This window comes from Salvelinus namaycush, chromosome 10, assembly GCF_016432855.1.
Source record: "Salvelinus namaycush isolate Seneca chromosome 10, SaNama_1.0, whole genome shotgun sequence".
Classification (NCBI taxonomy): domain Eukaryota; kingdom Metazoa; phylum Chordata; class Actinopteri; order Salmoniformes; family Salmonidae; genus Salvelinus; species Salvelinus namaycush.
In genome coordinates this window covers 9,982,679-10,009,036 of record NC_052316.1, presented here as the reverse complement: position 1 = coordinate 10,009,036, position 26,358 = coordinate 9,982,679, and the positions used below count along the sequence as shown (strand labels likewise).

Genomic DNA, 26,358 nt, shown 5'->3' with positions numbered 1-26,358 from the left:
TAGCAAGCAAGCTAGTAACGCTAGCAAGCAAGCTAGTAACGATAGCAGCTAGCTAATAGTGCTAACTAGTGACTTCAAAGTATTCCTACCCCTTAACTTTTTCCACATTTTGTTGTGTTACAAAGTCAGATTTAAATAGATTTGTCATGTTTGTCATACACAAAATACTTTAATGTCAAAGTGGAATAATAATTCTAAAATATATTTTAACTGTATGGAAAATAAAACAAATGTATCTTAATTAGATAAATATTCAATATTCAATACATGTTATGAATCACCTTTGGCAGTGATTACAGCTGTGAGTCTTTCTGGGTAAGTCTCTAAGAGCTTTGCACACCTGGATTGTACAATATTGGTTGTTGATCATTGCTAGACAGCCATTTTCAAGTCTTGACATCTATTTTCAAGACAATTTAAGTCAAAATTGTAACTAGGCACTTGGGAACATTCAATGTAGTCTTGGTAAGCAACTCCATCGCATATTTGGCCTGGTCTTTTAGGTAATTGTCCTGCTGAAAGGTGAAAACTGCCTGCTCCTTGCCGATGACAAGCATACCCATAACATGATGCAGCCACCACAATGCTTGAAAACACGAAGAGTGGTACTCAGTGATGTGTTGTGTTGGATTTGCCCCAAACATAATGCTTTGTATTGAGGACAAAAAGTTCATTTATTTGCCAATGTTTTGCAGTATTACTTTAGTGCCTTATTGCAAACAGGATGCATGCTTTGGAATATTTGTATTCCGTACAGGCTTCCTTCTTTTCACTCTGTCATGTATGTTAGTATTGTGGAGTACAATGTTGTTGATCCATCCTCAGTTATCTCCGATCACATTAATTAAACTGTTTTAAAGTCACCATTGGCCTCATGGTGAAATCTCTGAGCGGTTAGGAAGGGTTCCTGTATCTTTGTAGTGACTGGGCATATTTGTACACCATCCAAAGTGTAATTAATAACTGCACCATTCTCAAAAGGGATATTCAACGTCTGCTTTCTTTTTTACCCATCTACCAATAGGTGCCCTTCTTTGCAAGGCATTGGATAACCTGTCTTTGTGGTTGAATCTGTGCTTGAAATTCACAGCTCGACATTACAAATAATTGTATGTGTGCGGTACATCGATGGGGAAGTCATATAAAAATCAGGTTAAATACTATTATTGCACACAGAGTGAGTACATGCAACTTAGGTGACTTGTTAAGCACATTTCCAATGATTTAGGCTTGCCAATACAAAATAGTTGAATACTTGACTCAAGACATTTCAGCTTTTCATTTTTTAATTTCTAAACATTCCTAAAAACATAATTCCACTTTGACATTATGGGGTAGTGTGTGTAGATGAGTGACACAAAATCTCGATTGAATCCATTTTAAATTCAGGCTGTAACAACAAAATGTGGAAAAAGTCAAGGGGTGTGAATACTTTCTGAAGGCACTGTAGGTAGCAGCTAGTACTACTAGCAAAGACACTGATAACTAACCTTTTTGTCTGCGCTACTAGCTAGCCGCTAGCTAATAACTTCTAAATCTAAATGCAATTTCACCACCCATGTAGTTGGTGGTGGCAACGCACCATCCTCTCTTGCACCATTTGACATCCTGTCTCATCTTGTATGTCTCGCAGCTTCTGTGGCGTGAGAAAGTATCTGCTGGAACCAGACCCTATTGGTTGCAGCAGGGGCTATGTAGCACAATGAGAACCAAAATAAACTAGGGCTGGGTCAATGGCACCATATTCCTTACGTAGTGCACTACTTTTGACAAGGGCCCATAGGGACACAACCTAAGTGTAAGCTAACCTTGACCCACTGACAAAATAGGCCAGAGTTCATGAGAGGCTCAGCTCTCCAGAGATATCCTAACCTACGTACAAGCATGGTTCTAGAGCCACTCCTTACCCGGACAGAGCTGGAACCTGTAGGCACACAACAGTTAGAGATTACAGACCAATGTTATATTCCTGTCCAATACTATACCCTCACAGTATACACAGTGTGTGGATGTTTCAGGGCACACTATCGCTCATATGTACACCAAGACATGGCGTGCACATTCACTGACACGCCAAAGTTGGGCTAAATTCCAATTCCGACCATTTCAAACGCATTGAAATTCAATTCAGACATTTGTAAAAATCCCCCTCGCTTTGGATTTTAGTTGATGAACTGACCCGAGCCGATGTGAAACACATGCTCTTTACCTGAGCCGAGCACAGTATTCTCTGCTATAGGCCTGACAGACTGTGTGCACTGGGGAAAATAGGCTAACTGTTGCATAATGGTGCCTAACCTGGCTGAAAACATTTTGATATCAAAATGACTGTCACTGCACTAGCTTAGGATTCAAAAACGGCCAAGTTCAGGAAAACTGGGTTGTGTTTGAATTCGATGACCAGACAAACACACAAGAACGAAGATATACATATGTTTATCGCAATTCAACGGCTCAGACACGAGACGTATGTGGCAGGGTCTACAGGAAATCACGGAGTACAAAAAGAAAACCAGCCATGTCACGGACACCGACGTACTGCTTACAGACAAACTAAACACTTTCTTTGCCCGCTTTGAGGACAATACAGTGCCTTTGTCGCAGCCCGCTAACAAGGACTGCACCTCCCCCCTTCTCCTTCTCTGTGGCTGACGCGAGCAAGACATCAGACTGTTAAACAGCAATCACTAACTCAGAGAGGCTGCTGCCTACATTAAGACCCAATCACTGGCCATTTAAATGGGGGCGGCAGGTAGCCTAGTGGTTAGAGCGTTGGACTAGTAATCGAAAGGTTGCAAGATCGAATCCGCGAGCTGACAAGGTAAAAATCTGTCGTTCTGAACAAGGCAGTTAACCCACTGTTCCTAGGCCGTCATTGAAAATAAGAATTTGTTCTTAACTGACTTGCCTAGTTAAATAAAGGTACAATTAAATAATAAATGGATCACTAGTCACTTTAAATAATGTATACATACCTTACATTACTCATATCATAAGTATATGCCGCTCATCCATATATTTATATGTACATATTCTCATTCACACCTTTAGATTTGTGTGTATTAGGTTGTTGTTGGGGAATTGTCAGATTACTTGTTAGATATTACTGCACTGTCGAAACTAGAAGCACAAGCATTTCGCTACACTCGCATTAACATCTGCTAACCATGTGTACGTGACCAATACAATTTGATTTGACATGCTGGGTGAAGAATAAGGTCTCCTTTGAGTCTGAAAATAACTCTGTAATTGAAACAATCTGACAATTGTAATTTGGTTAGCATCCTGAAATTTAGCTGACTGGAGAGAGGGAAAAGACTACTAGCAGTACACACTGAACCACTGAAATACACTGAGTATACCAAACACTAGGAACACCTCAAATTGAGTTGCACCCCCTTTTGCCCTCAGAACAGCCTCAATTTGTCGGGCATGAAGGTTCCACCGGGATGCTGGCCCATGTTGACTCCAATGCTTCCAGCAGTTGTGGGAAGTTGGCTGGATGTCCTTTCGGTGGTGTACCATTCTTTATACACACGGAATACTGTTGAGTGTGAAAAACCCAGCTGCGCCTGGCGCCTAGTACCATAACCCAGTCAAAGGCACTTAAATATTTTGTCTTGCCAATTCACCCTCAATGGCACACACACAATCCATGTCTCAATTGTCTCAAGGCTTAGCAATCTTTTTTTCTATAACCTGTCAGTAAGGGATCATCGATTTCACCTGGATTCACCTGGTCAGTCTATGTCATGGAAAGAACAGGTGTTTTTAATGTTTTGTATACTCAGTGTGTATCTACAATTACAATGCAAATTCAAACTGCATTTCAGTGCATCAACTCATACCAGGGTTTCCGTTAGCTGGTAATTTCTGGCTTTTGGCCGATAAAATAAATTAAGAGCCGATAAATAAAATTGTAGCTGGCCAAATTGTCCAAGGCTACCTATCATACACCCAGATCTCGCGCTTCAGTACCATTCTCTCACTCCTTGTGCGCTGTCTTACGTGCATGCGCTGGCTGCTAAGGCAAGAGAGAGAGAGCGAGAGTGGAGCCTTGGCTACTGTCGATTGCGAAAATGGGAGGCCTTTTTAATTGAAGTAAAACAAAAGTTAGAAAGTATGCCTATAGTGAAAAGCCTAAAAATGGGTTGTCCTTCGTATGGACAATTTTTACTATTGTAATGGATTAAGATGAGAAGAACATTGGCACGGCCAAATGCAGGCTACTGTTAAACTCGCTATTCAGGTAGGATGCAATTTTGGAACTTTCAGTTATGAATTTTTTCTCATTTAGAAACATTTGTTTTAGCATTATTCTTATTATTGTATATCATTGTTAGCCTATTTATTCATCTAAACCAGTTCTTTAAATATGCAAAACCTGGTGTGATTAATTCTGTTGAGTCATTTTCATTGGCTAAATTAAGTTTGATCTTTGTGTGCTCCGTATTTAGTTTAAGTTAAATAAATGTCCTCATCCTATCCCTGTCATGTGTTAGATACGGTAGAAACTAGCCTTGATTGGTAATTGCTGCAATATAACTTAATCAAAACTTTTGGGAATATTTAAACCAGTTCACAAGTGTTTTGTTTCATTCTGTTGAGCCATTTTCTTTGGCCAAATTAAGTTCCGACTGTAATGTTGTGTCTGCCGCAATATAATATCATGTTTCCATTTCCCCAATGGCTTGACTTACTTTTGATATTACCCAAAAGTTCAGAAATGTTTGTGAAGGTTTGGTGTGGCTATAAGCCTATTAGGGCCTTTAATATAAAGGCTGTGCGCACTGGCGCTCCAAATGACTCCGACATTTGAACTTGAGGTGAGGAAGAACGTTTTAGGCCTACCAGAGCTCCTCCTATAATCTACAAAAAAGAATGCTTAGCTTTACAAAAAGATATTAGGATCGAAAATGAACTATTTAACCTCCTGTACGCCTATCTCTCTATAGCAGACACAGTAGCCTATCTTACAAGGATAAGAAATATATGTCGGTGTTGTAGCATGCCACAGGCATATTTCTATTACTCTCTCCCTGGGGCTAGGCCTAAGCTTCTCTTACTTTATATACACTTGTTCAAATATTAATATCATACAGTGGACTCCTAAGCCTATAGGCCTATACTGTATGCATGCAATGCCCTGATGCATTTAGTGCTCAAATCCCTGACAGCTGAACCATGCGGTGCACAATTTATGTTTTAGGAAATTAAAAACCAACAAAACATTAGGCTATAAAGTTTTTCATACGCTACACATCGAAACACAAGGTGTTTTTGTCATTTGTTACTGGCTGTTTCTAAGGTCACATAAATTTGATTGCGATGGCGGACGCCCTAATGGATTACGCACCCACTGCATATGGATGACCGGGAAATATCTCAAATGTCCGATAAAATAAAATCTTCCCGGTCACTTGTCCGGCGCCAAATTTTGATTGACTGACTGACACACACACTACAATCTACACTGTATCCTACAAGCCAGCAGATAAAATGATACAAAGTGTTCTTGCTGTTGCACAAACAAGCAGTGTTTCCTTCAGCGGTTCTTAGGCAGTCAAAGTGCAGTCAGAAGTGAAGACGGTTGAGGCTGGCAGTAGTCAGGACTGAGGAGTGACTTAGACTCAGACTTAACCAAACACCTACCACAGGTTTGCGAGGCTTGGAGTGGGCCACCAGGCTAACCAGGATATCCTCCTCATAGATCTGGTTGATGACGTGGGCATCATACGCCACTGTGATGGAGATCTCTTCCATCATCTTGACATAGGATAGTAGTCAGCTCCACAGGTGGGGGAAGAAGGCGAGGAGTGGAGGGGTGGAGGAGAGCAGTAGAGGCAACAGGTCAGTCAGAGAGCCTGAGGAGTGACTGGCCTCTTTCACTGTCCCTCAGGGTACAAGCCACACCCCTAAAGGAGGGCGGGATGGAGTGAGGTAGGAGAGAGTAAGGGAGGATCTCTGCATAACAACACACGTCTCTCTCTCTCTCTCTCTCTCTCTCTCGGTTTACCTCTCCCTCTCTCTGATAATTGGTGTTCTCAAGCGTGTTAAGAGGATGCTAGTGTGTCTTTCGTTCACCCCCTCTTCCTCAGAACCGCCAGGCTGCTATTTCTCTTCCTTCTTTCTTCCTTTCCTCCATTTCTTTGTCCTGAGATCCGCTCCTCTCAGGTTGCGCTCAGGGTATTATTTTCACCTCCCTTCGGTCTTGGTAAGATAGTCTGGTTAAGTCACAATCCTACTCAACTACACACACACTTCAACTGTATGTTCTAGCGTATGTATCTGTGAGAAAGTGTTGGAACTGTCCGACCGACCACAATGACTCGACGTGTTAAGTGCCACTGCAGTCCGCACACATCACACAGTTTTGTGTCCTCCCCAAAAAAAACAGAAGAAAAATAAAAAACTAAATATGAACAAAAAAAATAAAATAGCTCATTTGGTGGCTATAATTTTTTTTTAAACTTCCAAAGTTGAGGCTACATTGCCTGCAGCCTGGCTCCTCAGGACCCAACTGTTCACTTCAGATCCTCCTGGGGCTTTGCCTAGCTAACTTTCAGGAGATCTCCCTGGTATGGAAAGGCACTGTACACGTTCTCCTCCTTCCCCTTCCTTTTCTCAAGGGAGTAGCATTCTGAGTAACCGCTCCTTCTCTTCCCCTCTCTCTTGTCACTTCTTCCACTGGTGAAACACCTGAACCTGAAACTTTCTCCCAGAGGAATTTTGAAAGCAGGCAGAAGAAATGTAATAACCGCAACTAGATTAATCAATCAAATCAAGCGCCTTCAGTGGGTATCCCGAGTTGGTTTTGAATGGACTTTAATGCTAGGCCTTTCAAGACCTTTTTATGTCCTCTTTTTGTCCTGGAACTGTCTTGAAGTTTCCTCAACGTTGTCCTTGGAGTGTTAGGGCTGTGAAATTCAAATTCCACCCCATAATCCTGTGGGGTTGTTACTCGTAGAATGCTTCACTCCCCAACTAGCAGGTGATCAACTTGACTCCTAAGCTGCTTAGCAAATCAAGTTGATCCGCTTTAGACATCAACAAAAAAATGAAAGGACAAAGTAAAGTGAACAGGCAAGCTAGCTTTCCTTTTGTTGGCTCTCGTGGACATATTAATGAGGTGTATCAGCTGATTCAACGCAGAGCTTGATGAAGTGCAGTTCCATTGACAGGGTATGATGGTTGTGGTCGCCGGGAGACACTGTGCTTCCAATGACACCAAATTCTGTAATGAAATTATCTTTCTCTCTCTCACTCACTCACTCCATGAGCTTGTCTCCTGAGAGCGGTGAACACACACGCGGGCACATGACAGACACACACACACCTTCCACAGAATCTGTTTTCGTTACACAAAAATATGAAATAGGTTTGAAAAAAACATGTTCAAAAAGGACAAGATGCAAAAATAGAGTGGATAATTCTGGAGCCTCTTCTCGGTCAAAACACCTCAGGCACAATGTCACTTCAGAGGAAAATGAAGGGAGGAATTGAAATCCCAGGATGAGAGGGCTACTGCTGTGGCTCGTTTCTCTCTCTCTCACACACTCTGTAAGTTAATTCTCTCTTGCTGGATGCGTTTTGATCAGGCAATTCATTCATGCCCCAGAGTCTTGGAAAGTCCCCTGTATTCCGAAGCAGACTCCAGATCAGTCCTAACAGCCAGTCAATCAGAGGGTCCTATTACACGTTTTAGCTCCCAAGAGACTTGACGGCCCACCGCAATCACAGTCGAGAATGTCTTTTAGAAGCTAGTCGATTTGATATCTTCCGCTTTGGTTCAAATGGTCGAAGCTAAACCAAAACAAACAGCCTTGCAAGCTCAGAGTGCAGACTGGCTTCACGTTGTGTCTTCAGTCTTGCAGTAGTGTGTGTGTGTGTGTGTGTGTGTGTGTGTGTGTGTGTGAAAGACAGAGTCACAGAACACAGGAGTAGGCCGAGCCAGGTAAAGTCTCTCTCTCGTTGCACAGTTCATCCAGAATCAAACACTGATGCTGGTCGAAAAAGAGCAGAGACAGACTGTCTGGCCCGAATCAAAACGAAAGAGATTAGGAGTTGTCCTCCATTTCCTTCTCCTACTCCTGCTGACTCACCTGTCCAGCTCACCTTGTGCACGTCTGTCATTGTAAGGCCCGCCTTCTTGCTCTAGCTCTCTCCCAGACTCTCTCTCATGGTCCTAGAGCCTGCCTGCCTCAAACCATCCTCTGGACTCGCATGACGGTGTCGGAGGACGGGCTCATAGTAATGGCTGGAACGGAAATAAATGGAATGGTAATTGAACTCATCAAAACACGTGGTTTCCATGTGTTTGATACCATTCACTCCATTCCAGCCACCGTTTTGAGTCGTCCTCCTCCTCTCAGCAGCCTCCTGCGGTACGTGTGTTTTACATGATGTCTAGTATGTGAGAAGGTGACGTAATATCACTCAAACATTTTAGTTGAAAGCAGAACATTTAGCAGATCATTTTCTTCCTGGAACTTTCAGAGATAAGCTTGTGCAACAAAATAATTGCATAATAACGTATGCAGTGTCTACACTCAGGATATCCTGTGGTTAGAAATACACAGGAGAGAGGGGGGGTGGGAGAGAGGATATATATACAGGATGGGTGGAGATGGAGAGAATTAGCTCTTCCATTTCGCTCTTCTTCCTTCCTGTGAGAGTACAAATACCCTTGCCTTCTGGTTTGCCACCTATACACAGTTGCGAAGCGAGCACACACACACTAACGGGAGCTGCTGCGTAAATCAAAATCACATTTTACTTGTCACATGCGCCGAATACAACGGGTGTAGACCTTACCGTGTAATGCTTACTTACGAGCCCTTTAAGCAACAATGCAGAGTTTAAAAAAAGTAAGAAACATTTGCCAAATAAACTAAAGGAAAAATAGTAAAACAAAATAACAATAACGAAGCTATATACAGGTGGTACACCGGTACCGGTAGGGGTAAAGTGACTATGCATAGAAAATAAACAGAGAGAGTAGCAGCAGTGTATGTGAAGAGTGTGAAGGAATGTGAATGTATGTGTGTGTGTGTGTGTGTGGCGTCAATATGTGTTTTGTGTGTGTGGGTGTCATCTCTGTGTGCAGGCAGGTAGCCTTGGGCCACTGGGGCCTCCTCCTGACCTCAGCACATTCCCCAAATACCACAGACCTCATTATATTCTCCGTGTGGGAGGATGTAGGTACAGTTTACTATTACAACCACACACAGACAGGCTGCGGATGTGGTGTGCCCCGTGATATAGAAGATAAAGGAAAAAAGTTCACAAGGAATCATCATCATCTGTTCGGCTCTGATAGCAAACCTGGCTGAGTAGTCAGACTGGCCTAGTCAACTAGGCTGAACAATTCCACATCTATGAAAATAAAAACCGGATTTCGCACAGTCGGACGCATAAGCTTCTGAGCAGAGCTCAATTTTGGACCAGTGGTCGGTGCAGTGTGTGCATTGCAGGGGAACGGAAAACCGAATAAATTGTTCCTACCTTGATGCTACAGGCCTGTTCCATGAGCCTGCGAGCGTTCTCCGCAGCCCGGTAGCGCTTCGGCAGCTGGACCCTAAAGAACTTCAGTGCTCCCTCAAAGTCAGCCTGGAGCAAGTCTTCCTTAGACGTCTGTGGGGAAAAGACAAGAAGAGAACAGGGTATATATAGTATCCATTACTTTAAATCTGCTTTGTGTTTGGCCCAAACTGTGCACCCGTTTATTATAGAGGGTATTGAAAAGGTAAAGCAAAGGCTTTTATTTTTTATTTAACTAGGCAAGTCAGTTAAGAACAAATTCTTTATTTACAATGACGGCCTACCCCGGCCAAACCCTAACCCGGACGACGCTGGGCCAATTGTGCGCCGCCCTATGGGACTCGTCACTACAGCCTGGAATCGAACCAGGGTCTGTAGTGACGCCTCTAGCACTGAAATGCAGTGCCTTAGACCGCTGCGCCACTCAGGAGCATTGAAGAAGGAATAAGACATTACGGTATAGTATGATGTTGCAGAATTTTTTGTTTTGCACCCAGAACAAGTTTAGCTCCCTGCACAACAGAAAGTCTGAAAACATGACACTATAATATCAAACTCTGTCTGTAATAGTAGTATTTTGCAATAATAGTACTTTGATCCAACATATCGGTTAGTGTCACATGCCAACAGAGTTAGAACAGGTTGACTACCATGGCAATAACTAATAGCGCCACCCGTTGGCATTCCGATGCATTGTCATAACGATGATCCAAAATTAGACTCACACAGCCCAAGTTATTCAACAATATAAGCAATTCAACAATATAAATACATTATGAAAGCATTTTGAAACATAACTGCATTGAGAAAAAGGTTTACGCCTGCAGTAGCCCTCGGCAGGGTAAGATTGTCCACCCACCCACCGCCCACCTATCCTGTCTCAGTCCCTGTCCCAGTCTCACCGCCAGTAGTCGGGGAACGAAGAGGCGGTGGCCCATCCCCAGGAGCCCCATCACCTTACAGACAGAGTCCGTCTCCCCAGCCTTCTCCTCCGCTGAACCCCCTTCCTCTGCCCCACAGCTGCCCTTCCGCACCGCTGGCGTCATCACCGAGGGTGAGGGTGGGGTGGTGGGGGAAATGGAGGGAGAGGAGGGCGGAGAGCGAGAGGGGGAGGGAGAGGAGGGCGGAGAGCGAGAGGGAGGATCCCGCTCTGGGGCCAGGGTGGCCAGGGTGCAGGGCGACTCCAGCGTGCAGTCCGAAAACGTGGATGTAGCCGGGACAAGTTCGTATCAGGGTCAGTCAACCCGGGCAAAAACTTGAGGTCAGAGTCCAGCAAAGATGTTTTTCTTTGGCTGTTTAGCAATGCAAACTTTACAAATGACAGCGGTGATCTTCAGGGGAAAATAACAGGTCGATCATTCCGGGCAGTGACACACAGTGACGTGTTGGATGGGAGCTTCTCTCAATAGACTGTCATCCCCAATAATAATAATTCAAACTCGGCAAAAATAGACCATAAACACAATTATTTTCAAAAGGTAGAGAGGATCCAGCGGGTTTGAGCAGCATAGAGAATCAGTAAGTTTGTTTGGTTCATCGTGTCCATTCAGTAAGCACCACTGTCAGAGAGCCGACACAGCCCCTAGGCCTGATAACACTATAGTCCCTACCTCACAACTGACCAGAGCATCCAGCATAGCGTAGATATGGGGTGCTATCACTGTGATATAGCCAAAGAAATATTACACAGTCACAGTTCTGGATACCGATCCTGTTTCACACTGCTTTTTCCCCCGAAATTCTAAATATGGGCATGCCGTTGCCTAGCAGCAAAACAGACGGCACGCGGTTAGTCGGTTTAAACAGACGACAGGTGATGAGTCTTCCACTTATTCTCCTCCACTCTCCTCCTTCAAAGAGAAGAGAATCCCTCTCTCACAACCAAGCCCCTATGCCCAGGACTTCGCATAAATGAGAAAAGACATCAAAGAAAGCAGGGTACTTTTATATCACCAGTCCTGCGGTAACGATAAATACATACAGGCCACAGCAGGCAAAGTAGATGGATTGAGTTTGCTTCAAAAATCCATCTTTAAAAATCCCTTCCAAATGATGTTGTCCCTTTACACCCGAGCGGTCCTTTCTGATGTAAAACACTTCGGAAGCTGAGGGGAGGAAGAGACTAAATCTTGTTATGTTTAAGTGTGTTTCTATCAGTCACACAGCCTTAGGCAGAAGCTGCTTCCGTCCCGAATGTGACGTCTTGGAGCCGCGTTTGTGCACAGCTGAATGGTCCTCATGGTGACTCAAGAGTCAGAGAGGAAACAGACGTGGTGCTGGAGATCACATTAGATCAGGGAGAGGCGAGAGGATGGCTCTGGCAGTGAGCTTAAGCAGGACACTGGGCACACAAGCCTGTGTGGGTCTCTCTTCTTCAGGAAATCCTTCACTTCCACAGAGGAGCACTGAAACAGTCCCTGCCCTCTGTTCGCAGAAACAGCAAGGCTTCAAAAAAGGGACTCCTTCACCTAAGAGCTCCAGCAGAGTAGACTTTCCTAACAAAACACAGCCAGGGTAGAATACCTTCCGGTCAAAGTAAAGGTTTACTTCCAGGTCCTTTGCAGAACAGGAGGGTCCATTTGCTGTGTCCAAAGCCTCTGCCAAACAGGAGTGCAGGGGACCCCTGGAGCCACAGGTCAGGTCACGGATAGGCGAGGCAGGCGGAGAAGCAAACCACGCTAGTGCTCCCTCCTCCCTCCTATAGCACTCACCACCTAAAAGGCCTGCAATGCTAACAGCTAATGGCTAACCCTGCTGCTCGTGCTGCTCCAATGCAGAAGTCTGGTCTGGGGCTGGGCGGGCGGACGGCTAAGCATGCGCGCAAAACACGGAGGGAGAGAGACATGGAGCATGTGACCGAAACACTGAGGTGGAGAGGTGCTAGAAGACGAGGGGGAGTAGAGAGGGAAGGAGGACAGGAGGAGGGGGGGAGGGAAGGGGAGTGAGAGAGGGGTCCGTGGGTTGATGCGTTCGTGGTAGACATCACTGAAAACAAATGTAACGGGGCCTCCCCCCTTTTCAGCACTGCTGTTAATGGCTAACCGCTAACAGATGCTACTGCCGCTGCTGTGCGCTCCAAATGGACTACGGCAGACAGGCAGGGGAGGGCAAGTGCACAGAGGGAGGGGGGAGAGAGAGAGAGGGAGGGGGGGGCCTCAGGGGGGAGAATGCCGTCATACCTGACCAATAGAAAAGAGTCAGTGGAACCCCTTTACTCTACCCACGCCCTCAAATATACACTTTTATCGCCATCCTCATGGTATCTCCCTTTTTCATATACAATCTCTCACACACACAGACACACACACACACGTTATTGGCATGAAAGCACTACTCTGCTGTTGCCGGAGGCTTTGTAAAATCAAACAGAATGTAATAGGGGTATCATCCCAGAGGAGAGACTGTGTAGAGACAGTGTATCAGCTCAAACAGAAGGAGCTACGACCATAGCCCTCCCAGTAGCTGCTAGTTCACGTCACACATGCTTTCTTCCCACAAAGCACTTTCTCTTTCATCTCCCTCTCTCTCTTCTGTTGTCTTTTCCTCTATCACTCTCTCCCTCGCTCTCTCTTTTATTGCTCTCATTAATAGCGAAGACATCCACCTCTCCATCACTCCCTCTCTAAATGTCCCTTTCCACCTGAGGGTGTGATGTAGTGTGAAGAGAAGGATACAGTAGGTTTCTGTGGACCTGACTGTTATCCTCACTGAAACCCATTTCCCCTCTGAGTGATTCAACGGAATCACATGGGAAAGTCACATTCGCAGTGCAATCATGACGAGCTAAGAAAATCGAATTCAAACAAGCCACCCTAGCTTTATTTGCAGGTTTAATTGCAAGGTTTTCAAATAGAGACCATTGTACATTCCAAAATCATTTACATAGTCCATCTTAAAAAAACGGAACAATGTCCAACCAATTGAGTGTCGTTCTTTGTTGTCAACATACACGCAACCTGCATCCGTCAGAAATAGCAGAGTACTCTGATACAAAGGGGAGATTGGTCTTTGCGATGCCCTGGCACTACGGTGTTGAATCAAAGGAGAAACGCAGCACCATGCATCCCTACATGCTCCTTGATTCTAGAACAACATTGTGCAGCATCAACTTGGCCTAAATCGCAGTGAAATATTGCCAATTGAAATCAATGTGACCTCCTTAAGATCCCGGCATGATACGGATAGCTCGGCAATGCCATTCCTATCCCAACACTCGTGGTGGCATCAAAACAAGTAGAGTGATACTACCATCATAAACGGATCTGCTAACAATATAGTATTTAGCCGATTTAGCGCATCATTCGATATCCTGATTTGTTGTTTCATTGTATTTCGCCACTATAGTTGAAGGGGAACAAAATGTACAAAAAATAATAACATTTCATTTTTTGTAAAATGTAATGAGATTGATACTAGATTCATGATATTATCTAAGCTTCATAAAACACTTTTATTCAGAGCATGTGGCAGGAAATGTTAAAATGTTTTGCACTGGAAAACTACAAATATTGTTTGGATATTATATCCAGGTTAGTTGAGGGGTGAAGTGAATATGCATAGGTATTAAACAGCAAGTAGCACCACTGTAAAAAACTAATGGGGGGGTCAATGTAAATAGTCTGGGTGATAAAATTGTGTTGTCGTGCCCTCTTCACGATAGTCTTGGTGTGCTTAGACCATAACAGTTTGTTGGTGATGTGCACACCAAGGAAACTGAAATTCTCTGCCCTCTTTTCCAGTAGTTCACGATCATCTCCTTCGTCTTGATCACGTTGAGGGAGAGACTGTTCTCTGACCTCCTCCCTATAGGCTGTCTCATCTCACTGTTATGTCGTCAGGAAACGTAATGGTGTTGGAGTCGTGCTTGGCCACGCAGTCGTGGGTGAACAGGGAGTACAGGAGGGAACTAAGCATGCAACTCTGATGGCCCCCGTGTTGAGGACCTGCGTGGCAGATGTGTTGCTGCCTACCTTTACCACCTGGGGGCGGCCCATCAGGAAGTCCAGGATCCAGTTGCAGAGGTCGGTGTTAAGTCCCAGGGTCCTTAGCTTAGTGATGAGCTTTGTGGGTACTATGGTGTTGAACGCTGAGCTGTAGTCAATGAACAGCATTCTCACATAGATGTTCCTTTTGTCCAAGTGGGAAAGGGCAGTGTGGAGTGCGATTGAAATAGCGTCATCGGTGGATCTGTTGGGGCAGTATGCGAATTGGAGTGGGTTTAGGGTTTCTGGGCTGATGGTGTTGATGTGAGCCATGACCAGGCTTTCAAAGCACTTCATGACTACCAACGTGAGTGCTACGGGGCGGTAGTCATTTAGGCAGGTTACCTTCACTTTCTTGGGCACAGGGACTATGGTGGTCTGCTTGAAACATGTAGGTATTACAGACTTGGTCAGGGAGAGGTTGAAAATGTCAGTGAAGACACTTGCCAGTTGGCCCGCGCATGCTCTGAGTACCCGTCCTGGTAATCTGTCTGGCCCCGCGGCCTTGTGAATGTCGACGACCTGTTTAAAGGTCTTGCTCACATCGGCTTCGGAGAGTGTAATCACACAGTCATCCGGAACAGCTGGTGCTCTCATGCATGCTTCAGTGATGCTTGCCTCGAAGCAAGCATAAAAAAGGGATTTTTGCTCGTCTAGTAGGCTCGCGTCACTGGGCAGACTAGTGGCTGGGTTTCCCTTTGCAGACCGTAATAGTTTGCAAGCTCTGCCACATCGTTGAGCATCAGAGCCGGTGTAGAAGGATTCAATCTTAGTCCTGTATTGACGCTTTGCCTGTTTGATGGTTTATCTGAGGCAAAGCAGGATTTCTTATAAGCGTCCGGATTGGTGTCCCGCTCCTTGAAAGCGGCAGCTCTAGCCTTTAGCTCAGTGTGGATGTTGCCTTTAGTTTTTGCTTGTAAGCAGGAATCAGGGGGATAGAATTATGGTCAGATTTGTCAAATGTAGGGCGAGGGAGAGCTTTGTATGTGTCTCTGTGTGTGGAGTAAAAGTGGTCAAGTTTCTTTTTCTCCTATGGTTGCACGTGTTATGCTTGTAGAAATGAGGTAAATTGGTTAAAGTTCCCGGCCACTAGGAGTGTCACTTCTGGATGAACATTTATTTGTTTGCTTATGGCCTTATACAGCTCGTTGAGTGCGATCTTAGTACCAGCATCAGTTTTGGTGGTAAATATACGGCTACTAAAAATATAAATGAATACTCTCTTGGTAGATAGTGTGGTCTACAGCTTATTATGAGGTACTCTACCTCAGGCGAGCAATACCATGAGACTTCCTTAATATTAGACATCGTGCAACAGCTGTTATCGACAAATAGACACACACCCCTCGTCTTCCAAGACGTAGATGTTCTGTCCTGCCGATGCACGGAAAACCCAGCCAACTGTATATTATCTGTGTCGTCGTTCAGCCACGACTTGGTGAAACATAAGATATTACAGTTTTTAATGTCCCGTTGGTAAGATAGTCTTGAACGGAGATCATCCAGTTTATTCTCCAGTGATTGCACGTTGGCCAATAGAACGGATGGTAGAGGCAGGTTACCCACTCGCTGACAAATTCTCACAAGGCACCCCGATCTCCGCCCCCTGTATTTCTGTCTGTTCTTCACACAAATGACGGGGATTTGGGCCTTGTCTTGGAGGAGCAGTATATCATTTGCGTCGGACTCATTAAAGAAAAAATATCCGTTTGAGGTGAGTAATCGCTGTTCTGATATCCAGAAGCTCTTTTCGGTCAAAAAAGACGTTAGCAGCAATATTATGTACAAAATAAGTTACAAACAATGCAAAAAAACACACAAAATAGCATAGTTGGTTAGGAGCCCATAAAACGGCAGCCATCCCCTCCGGCGCCATAGTACTATTTAACAGGTGGAGATAGGTGGGATGGGCTGTGAGTAGCTGGGATTAAAAGCTAGACAGGACCCAAAACACCATATATCATGTACAGCTGAAGTCGGAAGTTTACATACACTTAGGTTGGAGTCATTAAAACTCGTTTTTCAACCACTCCACAAATTTCTTGTTAACAAACTATAGTTTTGGCAAGTCGGTTAGGACATCTACATTGTGCATGACAACTAATTGTTCCAACAATTGTTTACAGACAGATTATTTCACTTATAATTCACTGTATCACAATTCCAGTGGGTCAGAAGTTTATATACACTAAGTTGGCTGTGCCTTTAAATAGCTTTGAAAATTCCAGAAAATTATGTCATGGCTTTAGAAGCTTCTGATAGGCTAATTGACATAATTTTAGTCAATTGGAGGTGTACCTGTGGATGTATTTCAAGGCCTACCTTCAAACTCAGTGCCTCTTTGCTTGACATCATGGGAAAATCAAAAGACCTATACAAGAAATTGTAGACCTCCACAAGTCTGGTTCATCCTTGGGAGCAATTTCCAAATGCCTAAAGGTACCACGTTCATCTGAACAAACAATAGTGTGCAAGTATAAACACCATGGGACCACGCAGCCGTCATACCACTCAGGAAGGAGACGCATTCTGTCTCCTAGAGATGAACGTACTTTGCTGTGAAAAGTGCAAATCAATCCAATGAACAACAGCAAAATACCTTGTAAAGATACTGGAGGAAACAGGTACAAAAGTATCTCTATCCACAGTAAAACGAGTCCTATATCGACATAACCTGAAAGGCCGCTCAGCAAGGAAAAAGCCACTGCTCCAAAACCGCCACAAAAAAGCCAGAATACAGTTTTCAACTGCACATGGGGACAAAGATCATATTTTTGGAGAAATGTCCTCTGGTCTGATGAAACAAAAATAGAACTGTTTGGCCATAATGACCATCGTTATGTTTGCAAGCCGAAGAACACCATCCCAACCGTGAAGCACGGGGGTGGCAGCATCATGTTGTGAGGCTGCTTTGCTGCAGGAGGGTCTGGTGCACTTCACAAAATAGATGGCATGAGGGAGGAAAATCATGAGGGAGGAAAATGATGTGGATATATTGAAGCAACATCTCAAGACATCAGTCAGGAAGTTAAAGCTTGGTCACAAATGGGTCTTCCAAATGGACAATGACCCCAAGCATACTTCCAAAGTTGGTGCAAAATGGCTTAAGGACAACAAAGTCAAGTTATTGGAGTGGCCATCACAAAGCCCTGACCTCAATCCTATAGAAAATTTGGGGCAGAACTGAAAAAGCATGTGCGAGCAAGGAGGCCTACAAACCTGACTCAGTTACACCAGCTCTGTCAGGAGGAATGGGCCAAAATTCACCCAACTTATTGTGGGAAGCATGTGGAAGGCTACCCGAAACGTTTCACCCAAGTTAAACAATTTAAAGGCAATGCTACCAAATACTAATTGAGTGTATGTAAACTTCTGACCCACTGGGAATGTGATGAAAGAAATAAAAGCTTAAATAAATCATTCTCTCTACTATTATTCTGACATTTCACATTCTTAAAATAAAGTGGTAATCCTAACTGACCTAAGACAGGGAATTTTTACTAGGATTAAATGTCAGGAATTGTGAAAAACTGAGTTTAAATGTATTTGGCTACGGTGTATGTAAACTTCCGACTTCAACTGTATATCGTATATGTCTGAGTACCTTTTAATGGGCAATGTGTATATCAAACAACATTTATGTCACGTAATACTGTGTATAAAAGTACCATGTTGGTGAAATATTAGAATAATGTACAGTGCATTCAAGAAATATTCAGACCGCTTGACTTTTTCCACATTTCGTTACGTTACAGCCTTATTCTAAAATGTATTGAATTGTTTGTTTTTCTCATCAATCTACACACAATACCCCATGATGACAAAGCAAAAACAGTAAAAAAAAAAAAACATTTTTGCAATTTAAAAATAAAACTGAAATATCACATTTACATAAGTATTGAGAAACTTGGTTTTTGCTCCGACATACACTGTCAAATGTGGGACCTTATATAGACAGGTGTGTGCATTTTCCAATCATGTCCAATCAATTGAATTTACCACAGGTGGCCTCAAATCAAGTTGTGGAAACATCAAGGATGATCAAGGGATTTCTAAAAACCTGTTTTTGCTTTGTCATTATGGGGTGTGTAGATTGATGAGGAAAATATTTTATTTTGTCAATTTTAGAATAAGGCAACAAAATGTGGAAAAAGTCCAGGGGTCTGAATATTTTCCCGAATGCATTGTCTACGTCTCATCTCCCCCCTGCAGTACAGTCTATGGACTGCAGAGGGAGACATATGCAAACTATTCCACTTTCTCACACCACATTCCTCCATATTCTAGCCAATTACATCATATACTGACTGACATAGCAGACACTCCTTCCATGCATTTACTCTGTATTACTCAACATTGCAGATAAGTGTTTCAGTGAAAAGGTTACTAAATAAGAGAGTGGTTGGGAATCCGTATCTTGAGTCTGATCTACCAATTAGTTAGGATTTGGGGCTGGGTGAACTAATCCTAGGTCTGTAGTTAAGAGCAACTTCTACCTTTGTTTAACTAGGCAAGTCAGTTCATAACAAATTCTTATTTACAATGACGGCCTAGGAACAGTGGGTTAACTGCCTTGTTCAGGGGCAGAACGACAGAATTTTACCTTGTCAGCTCGGGGATTCGATTTAGAAACTTTTTGGTTACTGGCCCAACGCTCTAACCACTAGGCTACCTGCTGCCCCATATGAACCTTAGCACCGTGTCAATCTTGGAGGTCAAAAAATCTTCTCAGAGTGCTGAGGTAGGATCAGGTCTTCTTTGAACACTGTGTTAACAAACCTCCAAACGAGCTTCAATGCCATACAACACTCCTTCCGTGGCCTCCAACTGCTCATAAATGCTAGTAAAACCAAATGCATGCTTTTCAACCGTTCACTGCCTGCACCCGCCCGCCCGACTAGCATCACTACTCTGGACGGTTCTGACCTAGAATACGTGGACAACTACAAATACCTAGGTGTCTGGCTAGACTGTAAACTCTCCTTCCAGACTCATATCAAACATCTCCAATCCAAAATCAAATCTAGAATCGGCTTTCTATTTCGCAACAAAGCCTCCTTCACTCACGCCGCCAAACTTACCCTAGTAAAACTGACCGATCCTCGACTTCGGCGATGTCATTTACAAAATAGCTTCCAATACTCTACTCAGCAAATTGGATGTAGTCTATCACAGTGCCATCCATTTTGTTACCATAGCCCCTTATACCACCCACCACTGCGACCTGTATGCTCTAGTCAGCTGGCCCTTGCTACATATTCGTCGCCAGACCCACTGGCTCCAGGTCATCTATAAGTCTATGCTAGGTAAAGCTCCGCCTTATCTCAGCTCACTGGTCACGATAACACCCACCCGTAGCACACGCTCCAGCAGGTATATCTCACTGGTTATTGTTATTGACTGTATGCTTGTTTATTCCATGTGCAACTCTGTGTTGTTGTTTCTGTCGCACTGCTTTGCTTTATCTTGGCCAGGTCGCCTGTTAAATAAAGGTGGGGGAAAAAATGGAAAAAAAGGTCCCCCTGTCCATATAATCTTATTCATTGCGATCTAAAAGGCAAAATCCAATAAAATTGTATTTGTCACATGCTTGGTAAATAGGTGTAGATTCACTTTTGAAATGCTTACGTACAGGCCCTTCCCAACAATGCAGAGAAAAATAGAGGAACAATAACGAGGAATAAATACACAATGAGTAACGATAACGTGGCTATATACAGGGGGTACCAGTACCGTGTAAAAGTGCAGGGGTACGAGTTAATTGAGGTAGACATGTACATATAGGTAGGGATAGAGTGACTAGGCAACAGGATAGATAATAAACGGTAGCAGCAGTGTATTGCATCATTTGACCGCATCGATAATGACCTAACCTGTGTCCCATAACGTACCTACATTCCATATAGAACCAGGCTAATAAAAGACTAAGCATCTTTCAAATTAGCATTATATATACACACACACACACAAGTGCCAATTGAAAGCTACTTGCCCAAATGAAAATAATAGTGGCCTTTGGAAGCGGATGATGCGTGCATCATTTAAGTGTTATCTTTAATTTGCGGGCTGAGCAAGTAGCCTATAATGACCTACCCTCCATACACAAATAATTACATTTTAACTTGCCAATATCATTATTGATTTTTGGAGGGGAGAAGAACCTTTGCGCAATCTCAAAAAGGGTATTTTTGTTAGCGATTTTGAACAGCCAGTTGTAGGGCCATATAAAATGTTCTAAGGCCACAGCAATGCTTAAACCAAATCAAGAGTCCACTTTTGAGGTCTGGGAACAATAAAATGGAGGGTGTCGTTGACCTTTAATTCAACTGTGCACCTAGCAAGAGACGTTGTTTGGCTAGCAGTGTTTTTGTACTGTACAATGTAGGCGACATGTGATGGCAAAACTAATGCCCCACAATTGATAGAAATCATCTTGATTTCATTCTGCCAGGTAGGCCTACTTTGCAGTCAACATTTAATTGTGAAGGTTTTTTTGGGAAAGCCTTGAGAACTGTTCATTCAAATAGCGCATGATTGGCTAAATTGTGCATCCCAAAGATTCAACCAAGACTTCGGACTAAACATTTTGAATACCTGGTCTGCATACCCAATAATGTTTGAATACATTATCACTGGGAACCTTGCGACCAATAAAAAAATTGGTGTCGCGCTGCCAAGTCAAAGGGTCGCAAACAATGATCCCTCTAAACTGCTCACGGTCGAGCACTTCATACAGGACTGCCGCGCAGAAGTAATGCCATGCTGCACAGAGACGCAAGAGATTGAACTTCACTGAGTTCGCCCCATTAGTTTGCACCATATAGATCAACGTTTTTTTCTGTGAACGAATCAAGAGTATATCAACCCCTTTTCAATGCAACAAAACAAAAGTAACTTTGCAAGATTGAGTCTGTGATTTTGTTGTAGGCAGAGCCAGACCGTAATGGAGTAGAATTCTATTGGTGGGGGTAGCCCTCGTACGGTCTTTCAATCAGATCAGAGCGCAGAGCAACCCGTGTGCACATTTGTTGATATTCTTTGCTAGATAGCGAGTTATTAGGCCAGTTATAGATAAGTATAGGTCAGAAATGGAGAGTTACTGCTTCATACAAGAGCACAAAACGTGTAGGCTACATTTCAAGCTCGTTGAAAAGCCAGTCAGGTAAAAAGCTTATGTCTTAATTAAAGGGGCAGTGTTGAATATTGAAACAGGCTTGAATATGAAAATAAGCCAATAGGCAGAGAGGTAACATTGTCTACTTCTCTGTATGGTAATTATTTTATTTTGTAAAGTGGTTTCTTGCATCATTCAACAGAATACAATGCAATTTACCCATGGTGTTACAGACCAAGTAGAAAAGCATTAATGTCAAGTCCTTCATAATGTAAAAACGTTTTTAAAAGTCTCATGCAATGTAGGCCTGCATGGAACACCACATATAGGCTACTATAGGCTATTTCATAGAAATCAAAAGCTATTTCCATGTGAAAATGTTATTGGTTTTGTTGGCAGGCCTACTTATGCTCAAATAGCCTATTGGCTACTGTCTAAAACTGTAAGGGTACAGCCTCACTATTCACTGTAAATGCGTACCGGAAGTTGCACAAAATTCTCACAACGTTCAAGTTTCCGCTCAAGACCTAAACTTTGCTCAGTGCCCCCCCCCCCCCCCCCCCCCGAAAATTACTGGCAACATTGGTGGCAAATGCCAGTGTTTTGGTCGCAGTTTTGAGCCCTGACTCAAAACACCGACTCCAGAGACTCTTTGTGAATACAGGCCCAGGTCTAGGTCTCTGAGTTGTGTGTGCTTCGTACAATACCATTACAGAATTTGTCTGTCATTTAAAAAATAAAGAAAATCCAAGGAATTGACTGGAACCCCAGTAAATGAACCAAAGTAAAGGAAGTCAATCACACCTTGAGAAGAGCCAGCGCCACATTGAAGATGATGTTCAGGCCCTGGGGAAGAGAAGAAGATGATTATATCGTTGATTGTCACAGGACATGTTCTCTACACACAGAGAGAGAGAGAGAAAGAGCTCGGGCCGTCACCTAAACACATCCGTCACACACCGGTGTAAGAAAAGGCATGGATCAAGGGTCATCTCATCGACTGTCTTCATATCAACGTCAATGGCGTTACCCTTTAATACGTCATGCCAATAAACCAGTAAATGTTAAGGTTTTCTTGTTATAGACTTAATAAAGGTTCAAATGATCTTCAACATGAAAGACTCCTTCTAATAAAGACTTATGAAACTGCCGCGCAGCTTTCGTGTTAAGAGCTACGAAAAAGTCCACACTGAAGAACAATGACGTAATGATACTTGTGCCAGTGGAATGCATGTGTTGCTATCAACCCATCTATCTGACGTTGTACATTCATTCGTGATATTATATAGTCTATATGTCTACACGCTAGACTGCCCTCTGGCGATAAAGAGGAAACGTTATGGTAACATTACACCTATGTTCATGGAAACGCCCACCGCTGAGGATGCAAAGGCACCCCCGACCGCCAGTACCGAGGGACATAATTGTCTTGAAGTGAAGCAAGACAGTCCCTCTCACAGACAGGTGGGGCTGCATCATGGCCACAGAGTGACAGGCAGATGGACAAATTAATGAATGACACACAGAGACAGAGCGAGAGGGGGGAGAGAGAAATTGTAAGAAGGAGTAAGAGACAAGAGTCACAGACTAACAGATAAAGACAGAAGGAGAAAGGAAGAGTGTGACAGAAAGTGAGAAAGAGGGAGAGAGCTAGCAAAAAAGAGGAGTGAGGCAGAGCAAGCGAAACAGAGAGAGAGGGTGAGAGAGGATGAGAGAGGATGAGAGAGCGTGGATGCTGAAGTCAGCTCCGCATGGGAACACCTGTCTCCATCGCTTCGACACCCCGTTCACATGGCAACACTGGGCTAAAAATATCTCCCCTGCTCTATAAATAACTGAGGAAAGGGCCTCTCTTTCTCCCTCTCTTCCCCTCCCCTTCCATCTCTCACTTTCTTTCTCAAAAGGCTCTAGGTGGCGCTGGGGTGTCAGGGAGTCAGAGAGATAGAGGGCGGTAGTGTGGTGTGTGGACTGAGTGAGTGAGTGTGTGTGTGGAGTGCGTATGTGAGTGAGTGGGTGATTGTGTGAGTGAGTGGGTGATTGTGTGTGTGGAGTGAGTGAGTGAGTGTGTGTGTGTGAGAGAACACAGTCTCACATGCAGCGTGCCAAACTAAGCTGGAGTCAAACTGAGTCAGCAAGTGTGAGAGGTTTTAATGTAGAGGAGAAACACACAGTCAGGCGCACTTGCACACACACCTCACACGACACAGACACACCTTGAGGCACACAAACAAACAACTCGCACCACACACAGGCACGGATACATAGAGAGAGAGAGAGGTGTGGAGAAATGAAAGGGAAGACAACACAGGAGCACACAATCAAAGGAGGAGAGAGAGAGAGAGCGAGAGAGAGAGAGAGCGAGCGAGAGAAAAAGGAGTGAAAAGTGACAATGACAACAAAGAAATCAGATCGAGGCATGGGTAAAGCCAAAAACAATAAGAAAGGGACACCACTTTAGAGAAAAACATATAGAAATAAAGAGAGACAGAGGTATGGAGATGGAGAGAAAGAGAGAAATATTAGAGGGAGGCAGAGAAGAGAGAGAAGCAGATACTCATCACACGGCTCAATGGCTGAGAAACGCCAAGGAAACTATTAATTGTTCTGCCCGGGGGCCGAGAGAGGGTGGGAGAGAAGGATGAAAGGAGAGAGGAGGAGAACAGGAAAAAGAGAGAATCACAGCGAGAGAGAGAGGGTGATGAAAAAGGGAGGAGAAGAAGTGAGACAATCACAGAGAAAGAGAGAAAGGTCACAGCGTCCCTTTTCTACTGTGGTACCAGGCCTACAGGAGGGCTGAGAAGAGAAGCAGGCAGAGAGTATACTACTATCTTGAAGGGCTTCTGGGGATTTTGATGGGGTCTATCGTGCTAGAATGGTGTTCTCACTTCTCATGGTCATTATTGCTCCAAAGGAGACATTGGCTGTAAGGAGGTACAAAAAGGCGGGTGAATAGTGAAGAGTTGTTCAAAGCCCAGGGTGGTCGATGGAAGGGTAAGTTCAGTGCTTACCAACAGCAGCTTGGGTTAGGAGTAAGGTTAGGGTGAGACCCAGTGTTGGGGTTAACAGTAGGGTTAAGGTAAGAGCCCGTGTTGAAGTTAGGACTAGGACCAGTATTGGGTAAGTGTTGGGGTTAGGCGTAGTGCTAAAATTACATTCAGTGTTGGGTCAACGTTGTCAAACTTCTTACCTCACACAGTAGCAGGTCGGTGATGTGGAAGACCATGCAGAGGGGGAACTTGGCGGTGAAGAGTGTGAGGAACCACTGAGACGCATACATGTGGGCCTCCAGGCTCAGCTCCTGGAAGTGGGACCACAGGTCTGGGAGCTGCTCCTAGAGATAGGAGGACAAGGAGAGAGTTCATTGCAGTACACAAAACATTAAGAGCATGACAGACTGACCAGGTGAAAGCTACGATCCCTTATTGATGTCACTTGCTAAATCCACTTCGAATCAGTGTAGATGAAGGGGAGGAGACGGGTTAAAATATTTTTTTTTAAAGCCTTGAGACAATTGAGACATGGATTGTGTATGTGTGCCATTCAGAGGGTGAATGGGCAAGACAAAAAGATTTAAGCGCTTTTGAACGGGGGTATGATAGTAGGTGCCAGGCACATCGATGTGTGTCAAGAACTGCAACGCTGCTGGGTTTTTCACGCTCAACAGTTTCCCGTGTGTATCTAGAATGGTCCACCACCCAAAGGACATCCAGCCAATTTGACACAAAAAAACTGTTGGAAGCATTGTGGTCAACATGGGCCAGCATTGAGGCTGTTCTGAGGGCAAAAGGGGGTATAAGTAAGAGTATATCACATAGAGAGGAAAAAGTACTATATGTCAGTCAATCAATCAATGAGAGAGAAGAGAGAGCGAGAGAGATAAAGTTGGTCTTAAATGCCATGCCGAGCGTAGCTACGTCCGACTTTGGGATCAGATTTTAAACCTGATTTGATGCTTCATTATGATGGTTCCTAGGCAGTGCCAGTTACTAGGCTGTTACAGTCCTCGTGGCAGTTCTAAACTTTGCGAGGCATGTCACTTCTCCCATCACGTCGCAAAGACCAAGGTCCATCACTATGCATGCACGTTTTCTTAACCACACCTGGATGTATCCATAACGAATGACCTGGATGTATCCATAACGAATGACCTGGATGTATCCATAACGAATGACCTGGATGTATCCATAACGAATGACATGGATGTATCCATAACGAATGACATGGATGTATCCATAACGAATGACCTGGATGTATCCGTAAAGAATGACCTGGATGTATCCGTAAAGAATGACCTGGATGTATCCGTAAAGAATGACCTGGATGTATCCGTAAAGAATGACCTGGATGGATCCGTAAAGAATGACCTGGATGGATCCGTAAAGAATGACCTGGATGGATCCGTAAAGAATGACCTGGATGGACCATAAAGAATGACCTGGATGGACCCATAAAGAATGACCTGGATGGACCCATAAAGAATGACCTGGATGGACCCATAAAGAATGACCTGGATGGACCCATAAAGAATGACCTGGATGGACCCATAAAGAATGACCTGGATGGACCCATAAAGAATGACCTGGATGGACCCATAAAGAATGACCTGGATGGACCCATAAAGAATGACCTGGATGGACCCATAAAGAATGACCTGGATGGACCCATAAAGAATGAACTGGATGGATCCATAAAGAATGACCTGGATGGATCCATAAAGAATTA

The 26,358-nt window shown here is 43.9% G+C and overlaps 1 protein-coding gene across 6 annotated transcripts in view; it reads right to left on the bottom strand.

The window, feature by feature from the left end:
* LOC120054646 (rab GTPase-activating protein 1-like) overlaps positions 1 to 26,358 on the bottom strand; it is a 168,455-nt gene that overhangs the window by 12,459 nt on the left and 129,638 nt on the right. For 4 of the 6 annotated variants that reach the window (XM_039002152.1, XM_039002153.1, XM_039002154.1 and 1 more), the window contains 3 exons: positions 24,824 to 24,967; positions 22,441 to 22,482; positions 9,505 to 9,633 (listed from right to left, as the gene is read on the bottom strand). In XM_039002152.1, the coding sequence (XP_038858080.1) occupies positions 9,505 to 9,633; positions 22,441 to 22,482; positions 24,824 to 24,967 (315 nt within the window). Of the gene's footprint in view, positions 1 to 5,655; positions 5,783 to 9,504; positions 9,634 to 10,442; positions 10,756 to 22,440; positions 22,483 to 24,823; positions 24,968 to 26,358 lie in introns of those variants that run through there. The other 2 variants (XM_039002156.1, XM_039002157.1) reach the window with 2 other exon arrangements.